At 37.0% G+C, this 14,991-nt stretch overlaps 1 protein-coding gene across 7 annotated transcripts in view; it reads right to left on the bottom strand.

Annotated features, from left to right (window-relative positions):
• Nucleotides 1-14,991, bottom strand: part of LOC5572083 (DENN domain-containing protein 5A) — a 123,513-nt gene that overhangs the window by 51,819 nt on the left and 56,703 nt on the right. For 6 of the 7 annotated variants that reach the window (XM_021852238.1, XM_021852237.1, XM_021852240.1 and 3 more), the window contains one exon: nucleotides 14,249-14,254. The exons of the other annotated variant lie outside the window; for it this stretch is intronic. In XM_021852238.1, coding sequence (XP_021707930.1) covers nucleotides 14,249-14,254 — 6 coding nt within the window. The remainder of the gene's footprint in view (nucleotides 1-14,248; nucleotides 14,255-14,991) is intronic. 7 annotated transcript variants of the gene reach the window in all.

Raw genomic sequence — 14,991 nt, forward strand, 5'->3', positions numbered from 1 at the left:
TGCTGATGCAAACGGGGGATCCGATCACCGGGGGATGATGGTGACAATATCTTCTCGTGGCACGATACCAGTTGACCCTTGCCAATCTGGTTCGCTTCCTTCACGATGCGCGGTTTAAAGCACTACGGTACAAAACTGCACTGGTAAAAACCACACGGGCGGTGGAAGAAAAAACCAAAAAACTACCGACTGCCAAAAACTGAACTGGCTTGTTCAAGCGCACAGCAAGGAATGACATCTGTTTCTTATTAACCGGATGTCCGTGCATTCGAGAAATCCGGGAAAAGTGCGAACTTTTCAGCATAACTCATCTTCTCGATCAGTTGCATTAAACTGCCAGTTCGGTCATTCACATAACTGATAAGCAGCAGCTTTATTACATGACATCCATACACCCTAATCATATTTATTGTGAACCCACATTACGGATACTCCATTTCACTTTGCGATTGAAATCGCACAATTGCTTGTTTTCTCATCAGTTCAAAAACGCCCACACGTGGTGTCACTGAACCTTCATATCATTTACGAGTTCGTACACAATCGATGTTCATCGTCTTCATTAACCCGAAATAAGTTGTTTTTTCAACAATCATTGTTATTTTGAGCATCGTTCCAGATGAAACCGAAAAACGGCATACATTATGTTCATTTCCTTTTTGTTTCCATAGCAGCTGAGATATTTCGTCATAAGCAAATCGATGGAAAACAGTTTCTTCAAGTTCACACGCGCTTTTTTTTTGTTCGATTATGCCGCTGATCGAGCCCCCCGCATTCGGGTAGGCCAGGGCAGGCAGGCGTGTGTATTTATATGGAAAATCCATGAAGAGAGGGTAAGTGGTTGAGGCAGATCGGCGGTGAGATAGAGAATGACGTGCAAATTTATGTAATCAAGCAAAAGAAGCAATTGTAATGACCGTGGGCAAATGCGTAGCTTGAGCAAAAAACAAAAGTCCATTAGCATTATACTTAAGTATGGCCTTTTGTACTGGAAGAAATGACGAAGAATGATAGTTTTCACTCTATTCACTATAGAAATGATGCTGCGTTTTCACAAATGTAGGCCATTTGTTCCTTTTTTTATGAAATTTTGTTATAAAAAATGTAAAGTAAGGAGGGTCAACAGTTCGACCTTACCAAAATAGCAAATACTTCCTGAAAAATTATAAAATGAAATTTTTTTTTCAACTCAGTGGCTCTTCCATCCTCACCGATGGAACCTACAAGCTATAAACATGGTGGGGTAAAATTTCGCTGGCTGAAATGCAAGATGTTACTATTCTTTATGACTGAAATACCGTCCATAAAGTGATGTTTGGATAACACCCATTTTCTGTAGGATTAGGATTGTAGGATAAATTACACAAAATTGGATTAATTGTAATATACCCTAAATTAGGTTTTCACAAAACTAATATTAAAAATGTACATAACACAGCGTAACAAAAATGACACTTTTGCGTGTTCCAAAGATCAAATTATGTGTCTCTAGTAGTTTTGGGGTTTCCGAATCTGATGCCATTCTCAGAAATCTTCCAGCACGTCACAATTTTTAGCTACAGGTCGCCAAAGTTGTATAAAACACTTTTATTTTTTGGTGTTTACATAAAATTTATGGTATAATTCATTAAACTTTTTTGTGATCTAATCCACCAAGCATGCAAAATAGGACCTGAACTTTCAATTTGGACATAATTTGGTTGAAATTTTACGATTAAATTGAGATTAAACCGATTTTATCAACATGCTTACAGTCTCCATACCAAATTCATCATTTTTTTATATGGGAAAATACAATACTTTTCGAATCATCAAAAAATAACTTTTCCGCATCGAAAATATTATGAACTTTATTGATAAGTATTGTTGTACACATAAAATTTAGATTCTGGGGCAAATTTGGCGAATAAATGCCTTACAAGCCGGCAAACTTGCATGCAAGTTGGCTAAAATAGTCAATTTTTGCATTTTAAACAGCCAATATCTCCAAAACTAGACATGCTATGATATTTTAAAAAGCGGCGATGGATTCAGCAACCCTTTATTAAGCAAAAAGCGGTATTTTGGTGCTTGATACAAAAACGTGTTCCGCAGTGTAATTGATAATTTAAAATAATTTTCCGTGAGTTAACGAACTTTTGCCCCGAAAATTATAATTTTTGCTCTACTATTAGCCAAATCCATTGATTGGTGTAAAAACTAATACACTTCAAAGCATCTTTACAATAGGCCTAGCTAACATAAAAAATCGAGGAACAAAAAAGTAAATTGGAGTACCTTGTACCTTTTAATTACGCCCTAATTGCTTATCTATGACAGATACGCGTACTTCGACTACCACTTGCAGCCTTTTTCAGTGTCAGTTACTCGTAGTGGATACATGTAACTGACACTGAAGAAGGCTGCAAATGGCAGTCGAAGTACGCGTATCTGTCAAAGATAAGCAATTAGGGCCAAGGATGAAAATCTAGCGATCATGACAGAATCTATGATGCATTGCGGATGTTCTTTGTCCTGCGATCATAGCAACAACGATTAACCTTTTGTCGTAAAGTAATCACAACAAAATACGCTCCGCGAATAATTAATCTTTCTGCATGTGCGCTAGGGATAAATCGTTCACGAGCCAAAGTTTAATCATTTTGACGATTTTTCCGTTTTTAAATTGTGATTTTCCTTTGGATATTCTGTTTATGAAGCTAAAACCATTTAGGCATGGACTGCGCGAAAAATAATAGCGCGCAGACGGCGTGATTCCAGATGATTGCAACTTGTAAGAACATCCGATAAACTCTTTGTCCCTCAAAAACGGTGCATCGGATGCTTCATATATCGCTACAACGCGCGCGTAGTGAGGTGATCAAATCATGTTGCTGCAAAAGCAACGGCCCTCTTAGATCGTTAAAATGCCGTGTTGTTTGTCTCTAAAGAAGATTTTGTTCCATCCTTGATTAAGGCGGAATTAAAAGGTACAAGGTACTCCAATCTACTTTTTTGTTTCTCTTGAGTATCTCTGAGATTCTGCTCAGAGGACTTAAATACATTAAAGGGAGATACAAAATCGATTAAGCTTTTTCTTCAATTTTGTTCCATGTGATGGATGTTGGACGGAACATTACAACAAATCAGCCACAACTTCTGTAAGTCTCAAGGGATTTCTATAACTTTTGAAGTGAAAGTCATTTTCTAGAATAGTATTCGAACCATCATAACATTTTGATTATTCAATATTATTAATTCAAATTTTAAGCTAGAAATGTAATAAAGAAACTTTCGCTTAACCTTACTCTATCCAATTTTAAACAGAAGTTTGCCCAAAACAGGAGTAGTTGCAATACACTCCAACCTCTTTTTCATGCACACACGCACCATTTGGTGTGGTAAAGAACAACTTTGCCGAAGGCCTAATTTTTCCAAATAATCTGGATCCTGAGTTAATCACAAAATGAAAGTTTCATGCCCACTAGGCCGCCAGGTGGAAAAATCTTGAATCTCTTGACTAGAATAAAGAAAGCCCTTGGGCTACTGTACAACATCGTCGAATACGTCTCTTTTTAAGTACCGTAATCCGGGGTATCATTGATCAGCGGGGTAACATTGATCGGCAAGACTCATCTCATCAAAAATACGTATTATCATTTATTGATGAAACATTTCCAAATTATGCATGGTGCTTCTCTTTCTTATATTCATGAGCTAATGAAAGTTAATGTTTTTGAGAAAATTGAGTGCACCTTATACGTAAATTTATCAACTTTTTGAAATAATGATTTTAATTGTTAAGGATGACACTACCGTAGATTCATGTCTCACACAAGTTCTGCAAAAGATATAAGCAAGGAAAATGTGATTCTTACTAAAAATGGCATCGCCGAAAACGATTCCGTTGTCAAAACTTTTATAAGTATGCTCAATTAGGTAACATTACCGAATTACTGTTAAGAATGTAGAATTCCCTTAGGAAATTGCCTACCTTTAGGCGTATTCCGTGGTTCGAGGTGTTTTTAATTTTAAAATAACTCAAAAAGTAAATGACTTGTAAGCGTTTGGCCTTCATATTCGGCTTCAGGGGCCATGGTTTAAGTAAGTAACGACATTTTCAGTATTACCGAACTTTGTTTAAATATGTGATCAATGTTACCCCATATCAGATAATTCAAAAAATCGCCTAAAACATTTTTTTTAACATGCTTAAATCTTTCAAATAACAAAATACAGTATATTGTCTCGAGCTATGGGTGGCAGTACTTGTTTTAAAAATATAAAATTTGCAACATTTGCATTTTCAAACGAAATATTAAAGAAACATTCAGAAAAATGATCAATGTTACCCCGGATTACGGTAACCAGAAGTCTGAGATATCCGCAAAACAAAAGTTTCATGCTCACTAGCGCCGCTTGATAGAAAAATCTGGAACCTCCTGACTGTATATACATTGAAACATAATGATTTGTGTGAGCTATCACTAGGGCCAGATGCAACAATGATAAGGGAAAAATGAGCACTGGTTTAGATATTCCTGGAAGCTGATAAGGACTACCACATCGTAAGAAGCTTTCAGAATAGCGATTTACCCATTTTTGTGTTTAAATTCACAAAGTTCATATGGAAATTTGTATGATATGTATGATACTTCTAATACCGTTAGAATTATTATAAACTTGTTAAAATAATTATCGAACCTTTTTACTAAAGCTATGATGAAGAAAGTTACTGAAGAAACATATTTCTTATTAGCTTATTTTTTGGTATTTCGGAGCTTTTTACTAGACTTCAATACCACAAGGAGCTGAATAAATGCAAATAAATTGATTAACATCCCAAGTAACATTTTAGATTCTAACTGCCTTTATTTATTTTTATGATAGTTTTATCATAGATTTTTATATTCTTCTAGGTTTTATAGTGATTTTCATTAAGTTCACACCGAGCAGGTAGGAGAGAGCTCTGCTGTTAGTGAGGCTAGCTGCCTGCGAAGAGGGTTAGTTTGTCTCAGTCACCATCTGATACTGACGGAGGATGGATGTGCTCCCCAAAGCACGGTCCTCCGTTCGGCGTCTTTTGGTGGCTGGACGGTTTTTTTTTTTGTGGAGGGGCTGGGAATCGAACTCATGACCTTCCGCTTATGAAGCGAAAGCGTAACCTCAAGGCTACAGACCCCCCTAACAACGAAGGACATTGGCAACAGTTTTATGGAACTCTCATACTTATCTCCAAGAACACGCTCTTGAGCAAGAGTAAGAACTCTCGGCCGAGAATATAATATTTTTCTCCTCCTTCAATCAGCGCATATATTATTAATTGTAGCATTATTAATCCTACAGTTAAGGGAGGCGCCTTGCGTGGCCTGACGATCTGTTTCTCACGGAAGTCATTTTTACGCCGCACAACCGTAGATATCCAGTGCACATTGGTCCCAAAGCCATATCTAGGAAGACAAAAATGATTGCGCCTAAACCGTCAATTTTAGATAAATGGTGTCTTCGGCAAAGTTTCTCCATATATTTTAGACATATTTTTCAGAGATGTGAAATTAGGGTGGCCCACATGGTTCACGAGATCAGCACATAAACTTTTTTGCTGACGCATTTAGGAATACATAATGTTCTACAATGTTTTAGAACAACCGATTTGGAGCAACTTTGCCGAAGAACCCAAATTTCTATCTCTTATGGTTCGCGAGTTATGATTTTTTTTTAACAAAAAAATTAGGGTGGTACTGAAAAATCAGTTTTTTGTTGATAACTTTTTATACGATAATTTTTCGCAAAAACTTTGTTCCGAGCACTTTTAGAACTTTTGATTGCGCAACTTTTTTCGAAGAAACTACTGTTCTATCTCTTATGGTTACAGAGTTATCAGAAATTTTCTTCGAAAAAATGGTTGTTTTCAAATGCCGATATCTCCGAAAGGCGCAAACGGATTTTCAATCTTTTGTTGGCATTAGAAAGATTATTTCTTTTTCTGTTTATGGTGAAAAAAACTGTGAGGACTTTTTTTTTTGAAAAGATTGACAAAATTTTGAAAATAATATGTTTTTAACCGAAAATTGTCTATAACTTGAAAAATATTCACATACACATACACATACACATATATTCATCATAAACCGAATTTTATATGGAAAGAAAGCGAAAAAAAGAGATATTTATTAGAACAATCGAAATAACTGTATGTATGTCATTTAAAATTGAATACACATGTATTGATATCGATCAAAGTAAGCGGAATCTAAGGAGTTGAAAAAAGGAAAATTATTTGCTGAAGCAGTTTTCAAGTGACCAAGGCCCACCTTCTGGTTCATTAACTTAGACAGATATTTGGGATTTATATCTGGCTCTTGTTCAAGATTCATGCATTCTTCAACAGGCGAATGCTGCCCTGACTAATCCGTTGTGGCAGATTTATTGGATTTGATTGAATTAAATGGGATAAGTTGGATGCACAGATAGAATAATTGCAGATACTTCTATATTTCTATGGGAGGATATCACGGGAAGTAACGTTTTGGTAATTTGAAGAAATTCTTCAAAGTATACGTTTTGTTATCGTTTGGGGTTGATAATATAATAAATGGAACCGGTATTGAACGCATGACCTTCTGCTTAGTAAGCCGAAGCGGTAGCAATTTATAACCAACCACGGCATAGGTTAGCTGGACAAACATTATGTCGCGTGAAATAACAAGACATCGTTTACGGATAAATGTTCCATGGATCACTGTTAAAACTGCTTCAGCAACTAACTTTCCCTAACTCCAAACATTTCGCTTTTTGTGATCGATCTTATTTCATTACATATATTTTCAATTTTAAATGACTTTACATACAGTTATTCCGGTTGTTCCAGTAAATATCTCTTTTTTCGCTTTCTTTACCATACAAAATTCGGTTTATGGTGAATATATCTTTAAGCAATGATTTTTTATGAATTGTATTTGTATGAAGTACTTTCAGAACATTCAATTTCGCACATTTTTGCTGAAGGCACCAAAGAGCTTTTTCGAATATTTTTCAAGTTATGGACAATTTTCGGTGGAAAAACATATTATTTTCAAAATTTTGTCAATCTTTTCAAACAAAAAACGTCCTCACAGTTTTTTTCACCATAAACAGAGAAAGAAATAATCTTTCTAATGCCAACAAAAGATTGAAAATCCGTTTGCGCCTTTCGGAGATATCGGCATTTGAAAACAACCATTTTTTCGAAGAAAATTTCTGATAACTCTGTAACCATAAGAGATAGAACAGTAGTTTCATTACATATATTTTCAATTTTAAATGACTTTACATACAGTTATTCCGGTTGTTCCAGTAAATATCTCTTTTTTTCGCTTTCTTTACCATACAAAATTCGGTTTATGGTGAATATATCTTTAAGCAATGATTTTTTTATGAATACTTTGTATGAAGCACTTTCAGAACATTCAATTTTGCACATTTTTGCTGAAGGCACCAAAGAGCTTTTTCGAATATAATATTTCAAATCCGTTTGCGCCTTTCGGAGATATCGGTATTTGAAAACAACCATTTTTTCGAAGAAAATTTCTGATAACTCTGTAACCATAAGAGATAGAACAGTAGTTTCTTCGGCAAAAAGTTGCGCAATCAAAAGTTCTAAAAGTGCTCGGAACAAAGTTTTTGCGAGAAATTATCGTATAAAAAGTTATCAAGAAAAAACTGATTTTTCAGTACCACCCTAACTTTTTTGTTAAAAAAAATCATAACTCGCGAACCATAAGAGATAGAAATTTGGGTTCTTCGGCAAAGTTGCTCCAAATCGGTTGTTCTAAAACATTGTAGAATATTTTGTAGTCCTAAATGCGTCAGCAAAAAAGTTTATGTGCTGATCTCGTGAACCATGTGGGCCACCCTAATTTCACATCTCTGAAAAAAATGTCTGAAAAATATTTTTGTCTTCCTAGATATGGCTTTGGGACCTATGTGCAGTGGTGGAAAGCATCATGCCGTTTACGCAAAAAGAACCAATAATAAGCAGGATCTACGCTCATACGCTCACGGACCCACAGCGACCAATTTGCTCACAGATTCTTGCATCGGAGAACCAGAACAAAACAAATGTAGAAAGAGCGTGATTGCTTAATGAGCAGAGTTTGCTCACAGCCGTTCTTTTTCCCGATCATAGCTATTTTTTGTAAATAATTGGGTGGATTATGATTATAATAGATAGATTACAAACTAATGTACGACAGTATTGAGCAAATTGATCGATATATGGTGTTATTGTAGGAATATCACAGGGAATCGGATGCGTAAGTGCCTGTCAAACTAAAATGATGTGATGATCTCTACAGTATTTCTCGAAAACTTATTCAAACAGACTCAAGTCAAAAAAGTATACAAACTTACTTTATCGATTCTACGTGTTTCGCAGACACCAATTCTACACGTTTTGCTCTGAACCAACTCGATGTTTCACTTTTAAATCGTTTAATTTCCGGATTTACAAAACGATGAAGGTAAGATTTTCAACTTTCGCAACCTAACCACTACTTTTGCCACTCCGCTGTATGGAGAGTAACTGAATAAAACGGCTTATCATTTTACCATAAAATTCTTGTGGGAAATAATAAGAACTCTCTAGTTTCGGAACGCGAGCTTATTGTATGCAAAATTGAGGCAATGTACACAGCGAAAAATGTTAAAAAGGTGATTCATTTTCAAACTGGGCCTCGTGGCCGTGCGGTTAGTGTCGTCAGGCATTTAAGCGCATCGTGTCATGGGGTGTGGGTTCGATTCCCGCTTCAGCCATTGAAACTTTTCGTCAAGAATGTTTCGTGGCTATGCCACTGGAGCATGCTTGTTCGTTGTCTAGTGTTAAGTTACAGTCTGTGCAGCTAAATGGCTGACGACGGTGTCCGTGTCTTTTTTAAAAAACATTTCTAGAAAACAGGTTGTTATTTTTCTGAATTAATTTTCTCAAACCGTATGGAAGTTACTTACGTCAATTTGAAATAGTAATCGAGATTTGTGTTCGGGCGATCGTGAGCAAAAAAGCAAGAACGCAATCGCACAAAAGTTCCTCGACCGGTGGGATTCGAACCCACGACCCTCAGCTTAGACTTGCTGGATAGCTGCGCGTTTACCACTACGGCTATCTGGGCCCCTAATGGTTCCAAAACTCAACTTATAATACTCCCACATAAACCAAAAGCTTTTTATTTGAAACCTTCAAGTAGACATGTTGTCACGTTGAGAGGAATTCCAATAAATTGGTCAGATGAAGTTAAGTATCTAGGGCTCATACTAGATAAGAATTCAACGTTCAAAAATCACATAGAGGTCTTCTTCTTCTTCTTTCTGGCGTTACGTCCCAACTGGGACAAAACCTGCTTCTCAGATTAGTGTTCTTATGAGCACTTCCTCAGTTATTAACTGAGAGCTTTCTTTGTCGATTGACCATTTTTGCATGTGTATATCGTGTGGCAGGTACGAAGATACTTCTATGCCCTGGGAAGTCGAGAAAATTTCCTTTACGAAAAGATCCTCGACCAGTGGGATTCGAATCCACGACCTTCAGCATGGTCATGCTGAATAGCTTCCGCGTTTCTTTAGTGTGGTATTGTAGTGTGCATTTGAAACATAAATATCAAATGCGGGAACACCAAACCCGGTAAGGTTTTTCACAAGTAAGGCGAATTGCTTTTCTGTGCTAGATTGTCGGTGATCTTGATAGTATTTGCTAAGTGTCCTTTGGTTATTTTGTGTTGCCGCGTTCAAAATCAACTTGAACAATTATTGCACGTCAAACGCGAACAGCAATACAATGGCTCCATTTCTTCACACTCCGTTTTCTCCAGGCGGCGCTTAGATTCTGTGTTAACTTTAAAACTACACCTGCCAACCTGAAAGTGGCAGATGAAATAGGCTTTTCTGTCAGGATAATCAACGTATTCGAGTTTAAGGATATTGGCTCGCCAACTAGTGATTTTTAGAATTTTATTTTTTCTATTACAAAAATGAAGTGAAGTGTTAAAGTTTAATTAATGTTTTTCTTAAACATACTCCAATAATCCCTCTATCAATATAAAAAAAGTGTGCCGTAATCCGGGGTAACATTGATCATTTTTTTTGACGTTAACTACGTCTTACGGCAATATACTGGGTGTCAATTGAAAATCTAAAATTTTGCGACCGTCACGAAATTTTGAAAGATTTTGAACGCTAATAACTCAGTCATTTATCTATAGATTTTAAAAATTTTCCCACCAATCGGTCGGAAATGTATACAGCAATTTTCTCGAATGGAGAAAACTATTGAATATCAACAATAAACTATTGAAAATTTGGAAAATGTCGACCCCTTTCTTACGCAACCAATCACGTGCAAGCAGTTTTCCACGCTTCTTTTGCGTTCCGCTTCGCACTATAAAAGCAGACCGATTCCTGCTTCTTCGCTCATTCTTCTTTTTGCCGTCAGACTGTGAACATGGTAAGCGAGCAAGTCTCGAGTGCCTTTCGCATTCTCAGCTCAGTTTTCAATGGAACGCGAATGGAACAACAACACGCCGCCACGACTGAAGCCGCTTGTTGAAGCGCACATCGTCATCGCCACCGCAAAGCTCATCGGGCGAGGAGGATTTGTACCAGTGCGCCGTCAAAATGTGTCAGTGTTACGCAAATTCAACAATTCAATCGGCCCTTTCCAGAGCCAACAAATGTGTTTTAAAGAGTTGATTGTGTAATATTCCTTGATTTGTTCGAGATGGCTGAAGAAAATCGACCAAAGCCGCTTGTTGAAGCGCACATCGTCATCAGCACCGAAAATCTCACCGGGCGAGGAGGATTGCTACCAGTGCGCCGTCAAAATGTGTCCGTGTTACGCGAATTCAACAATTCAATCGGCACTTTTCAGAGCCAACAAATGTGTTTAAAGAGTTGATTGTGTAATATTCTTTAATTTGTTCGAGATGGCTGAAGAAAATCGACCAAAGCCGCCAAAATGTGTCCGTGTTACGCAAATTCAACAATTCAATCGGCTCTTTTCAGAGCCAACAAATGTGTTTTAAAGAGTTAATTGTGTAATATTCCCTAATGTGTTTATCACATGCTTGCTATAATTTCTTAATTCATCTCATAGCAGCATACAATAATTGATTTATTACGAATAATTGACAATACGGCAATTTGAGGATGTTTCCGAAGACGCTGCTGCAGTGCCGTCGGGATGCAATAACAGCATAATGCTAATCTTGTAATTCCCTTACCCAGACATCAGTTTCATATAGCCTAATTCCCAGATAAGAAAACGAAGAATTTGAAAGGAGGAGCATCACCTGCTATTCTAAGGGTATAAAGCATCCCTTCTTCGTTGAATTCGGTTTCATTCTGATTTCGCTTTCGAGCTGGTAAGAGCTCCTCCAAACCTGCTCAGCTCCTCGCTACCAGAGGCAAGCTGATTGTTCGAGATGGCAGAAGAAAATCGACCAAAGCCGCTTGTTGAAGCGCACATCGTCATCCGCACCGAAAATCTCACCGGGCGAGGAGGATTGCAACCAGTGCGCCGTCAAAGTGTGTCCGTGTTACGCAAATTCAACAATTCAATCGGCCCTTTTCAGAGCCAACAAATGTGTTTTAAAGAGTTGATTGTGTAATATTCCTTAATTTGTTCGAGATGGCTGAAGAAAATCGACCAAAGCCGCTTGTTGAAGCGCACATCGTCATCAGCACCGAAAATCTCACCGGGCGAGGAGGATTGCTACCAGTGCGCCGTCAAAATGTGTCCGTGTTACGCAAATTCAACAATTCAATCGGCACTTTTCAGAGCCAACAAATGTGTTTTAAAGAGTTGATTGTGTAATATTCTTTAATTTGTTCGAGATGGCTGAAGAAAATCGACCAAAGCCGCCAAAATGTGTCCGTGTTACGCAAATTCAACAATTCAATCGGCCCTTTCCGGAGCCAACAAATGTGTTTTAAAGAGTTAATTGTGTAATATTCCCTAATGTGTTTACCACATACTTGCTATAATTTCTTAATTCATCTCATAGCAGCATAAAATAATTGATTTATTACGAATGATTGACAATACGGCAATTTGAGGATGTTTCCGAAGACGCTGCTGCAGTGCCGTCGGGATGCAATAACAGCATAATGCTAATCTTGTAATTCCCTTACCCAGACATCAGTTTCATATAGCCTATTTCCCAGATAAGAAAACGAAGAATTTGAAAGGAGGAGCATCACCTGCTATTCTAAAGGTATAAAGCATCCCTTCTTCGTTGAATTCGGTTTCATTCTGTTTTCGCTTTCGAGCTGGTAAGAGCTCCTCCAAACCTGCTCAGCTCCTCGCTACCAGAGGCAAGCTGATTGTACGAGATGGCAGAAGAAAATCGACCAAAGCCGCTTGTTGAAGCGCACATCGTCATCGCCACCGCAAAACTCATCGGGCGAGGAGGATTTGTACCAGTGCGCCGTCAAAATGTGTCAGTGTTACGCAAATTCAACATTTCAATCGGCCCTTTCCAGAGCCAACAAATGTGTTTTAAAGAGTTGATTGTGTAATATTCCCTAATGTGTTTACCACATACTTGCTATAATTTCTTAATTCATCTCATAGCAGCATACAATAATTGATTTATTACGAATAATTGACAATACGGCAATTTGAGGATGTTTCCGAGGACGCTGCTGCAGTGCCGTCGAGATGCAATAACAGCATAATGCTAATCTTGTACATCCCTTACCCAGACATCAGTTTCATATAGCCTAATTCCCAGATAAGAAAACGAAGAATTTGAAGGAAGGAGCATCACCTGCTATTCTAAGGGTATAAAGCATCCCTTCTTCGTTGAATTTCGTTTCATTCTGTTTTCGCTTTCGAGCTGGTAAGAGCTCCTCCAAACCTGCTCAGCTCCTCGCTATCAGAGGCAAGCTGTTTGTACGAGATGGCTGAAGAAAATCGACCAAAGCCGCTTGTTGAAGCGCACATCGTCATCCGCACCGCAACCAGTGCGCCGTCAAAGTGTGTCCGTGTTACGCAAATTCAACAATTCAATCGGCCCTTTCCAAAGCCAACAAATGTGTTTTAAAGAGTTAATTGTGTAATATTCCCTAATGTGTTTACCACATACTTGCTATAATTTCTTAATTCATCTCATAGCAGCATACAACAATTGATTTATTACGAATAATTGACAATACTACAATTTGAGGATGTTTCCGAGGACGCTGCTGCTGTGCCGTTGGGATGCAATATATTTTCTATTGTTAAGGAATGATTCAAATATTACGTAACGCAAAATTTTATTTTAAACATATATATTTTCTAAATTCACAAACCATTACATTCTGGATTATAACTAAAGGAAGGTTGCAATTATGAAATTTGACTATAATACAAATGCAGCAAATTAAATGGCGTAGTTAACGTCATGCGGTCGTGTCTTGTACACAACCCCCACTGATTTTTAGTTTTTCTTAAATTTTTCATTTCACAATACAAATGTTACAAGTTTCATATTTTTAAAACAAGTACTGGCACCCACCGCTCCTAACTATGTACTTTATTTTGTTTTTCGAAAGATTTAAACATGTTTGAATAAATGTTTTAAGTGATTTTTTGATTCAGCTGATATGGGGTAACATTGATCACCCAAGTAAACAACGTTCGCTAATATTGGAAATGTCGTAACTTACTAAAATCAGGGCCCCTGAAGCCGAATATGAAGACCAAACTCTTACAAGTCATTTACTTTTTGAGTTATTTCAAAATTAAAAACACCTTGAACCGCGGAATACGCCTAAAAGTAGGCAATTTCCTCAGGAAATTCTACATTCGTAATAGTAATTAGTTAATGTTGCCTAATTGAATAAACTTATGAAAGATTTGACAACGGAATCGTTTTCGGCGATGCCATTTTTAGTAACACTCGCATTTTCCTTGATCACATCGTCTGCAGAACTCAGGTGAGACATGAATTTTCGGTAGTGTCAGTGAAAGTGGTAGAAATCATTGTTTCAAAAAGTTGACAAATTTGCGCATGAACTAAACGCAATTTTGGCAAAAACCTTAATTATCATTAGCTTATGAATATACGAAAGAGAGGCACCATTCATGGTTCGAAAATGTTTCATCAATAAATCTTTATTTGAACGTTTAACAAGATGAGTCATCCCGATCAATGTTACCCCGCTGATCAATGTTACCCCGGATTACGGTATTGAAATTTACCTAAAGCATAATCTGTTACGTTTGTAATTATTATTAAAAAAGATGAATACGTACTCGTACCTGTAATGAGAAGAAGGGAAAATAGATATATTAGTTTCGATTCATGTTAACGAATTATTTATAAAAGATTAAATCAAATAATATTTAGAAGAAAATTTGAGAATTTGTTTTGAATAAATACATATTTTAACATACTATCATCAAAGTTTCAGCTAACAGTCTGTCTGTTTATACTATTTATAGAAAAAAAAATTATCAAGTAATGGTGTAAGCAATCATTTGCAAAGCTATTAATTGTTAAAAAGGTAGATAATTATTCACATATTTTTAGCTTTTCGGTATACAATTTAAGTATTGAATGATCCCATGTCATTTTCCCACATGTACATATATAATTGCCTATCAATCAAGACAAAAATAAAACCCACATTTGTGCTGCTCTGCAATATGCGATCATTTAAATCAGATAATTGTTCACCGTCACCATTGATCGTCTTCAAATATTCGATGTAAACCAATTCCAATTAAAGCCGCGCTCCGATGATATAACTTCCCTCTGAAAACACCATTGCACAACCGCACAGCCGTGCCAAAACGCTCAATCCACTTCGCACTTGTGGGCCACTCGGTTCAAATTTTTCAATCCCATTATAAATTCATACAGCACCAAATTGCAATTAGCCCGCGAAAAACCTACTTAATCGCGCACACAAACCCAGTATCCTCGCCTTTAATAATGCGCACCGTGCGCGGAATGAAAGTTGTTTTGTCAAGACGACAATGATAATGACGTTACG

This window comes from Aedes aegypti, chromosome 3, assembly GCF_002204515.2.
Source record: "Aedes aegypti strain LVP_AGWG chromosome 3, AaegL5.0 Primary Assembly, whole genome shotgun sequence".
Classification (NCBI taxonomy): domain Eukaryota; kingdom Metazoa; phylum Arthropoda; class Insecta; order Diptera; family Culicidae; genus Aedes; species Aedes aegypti.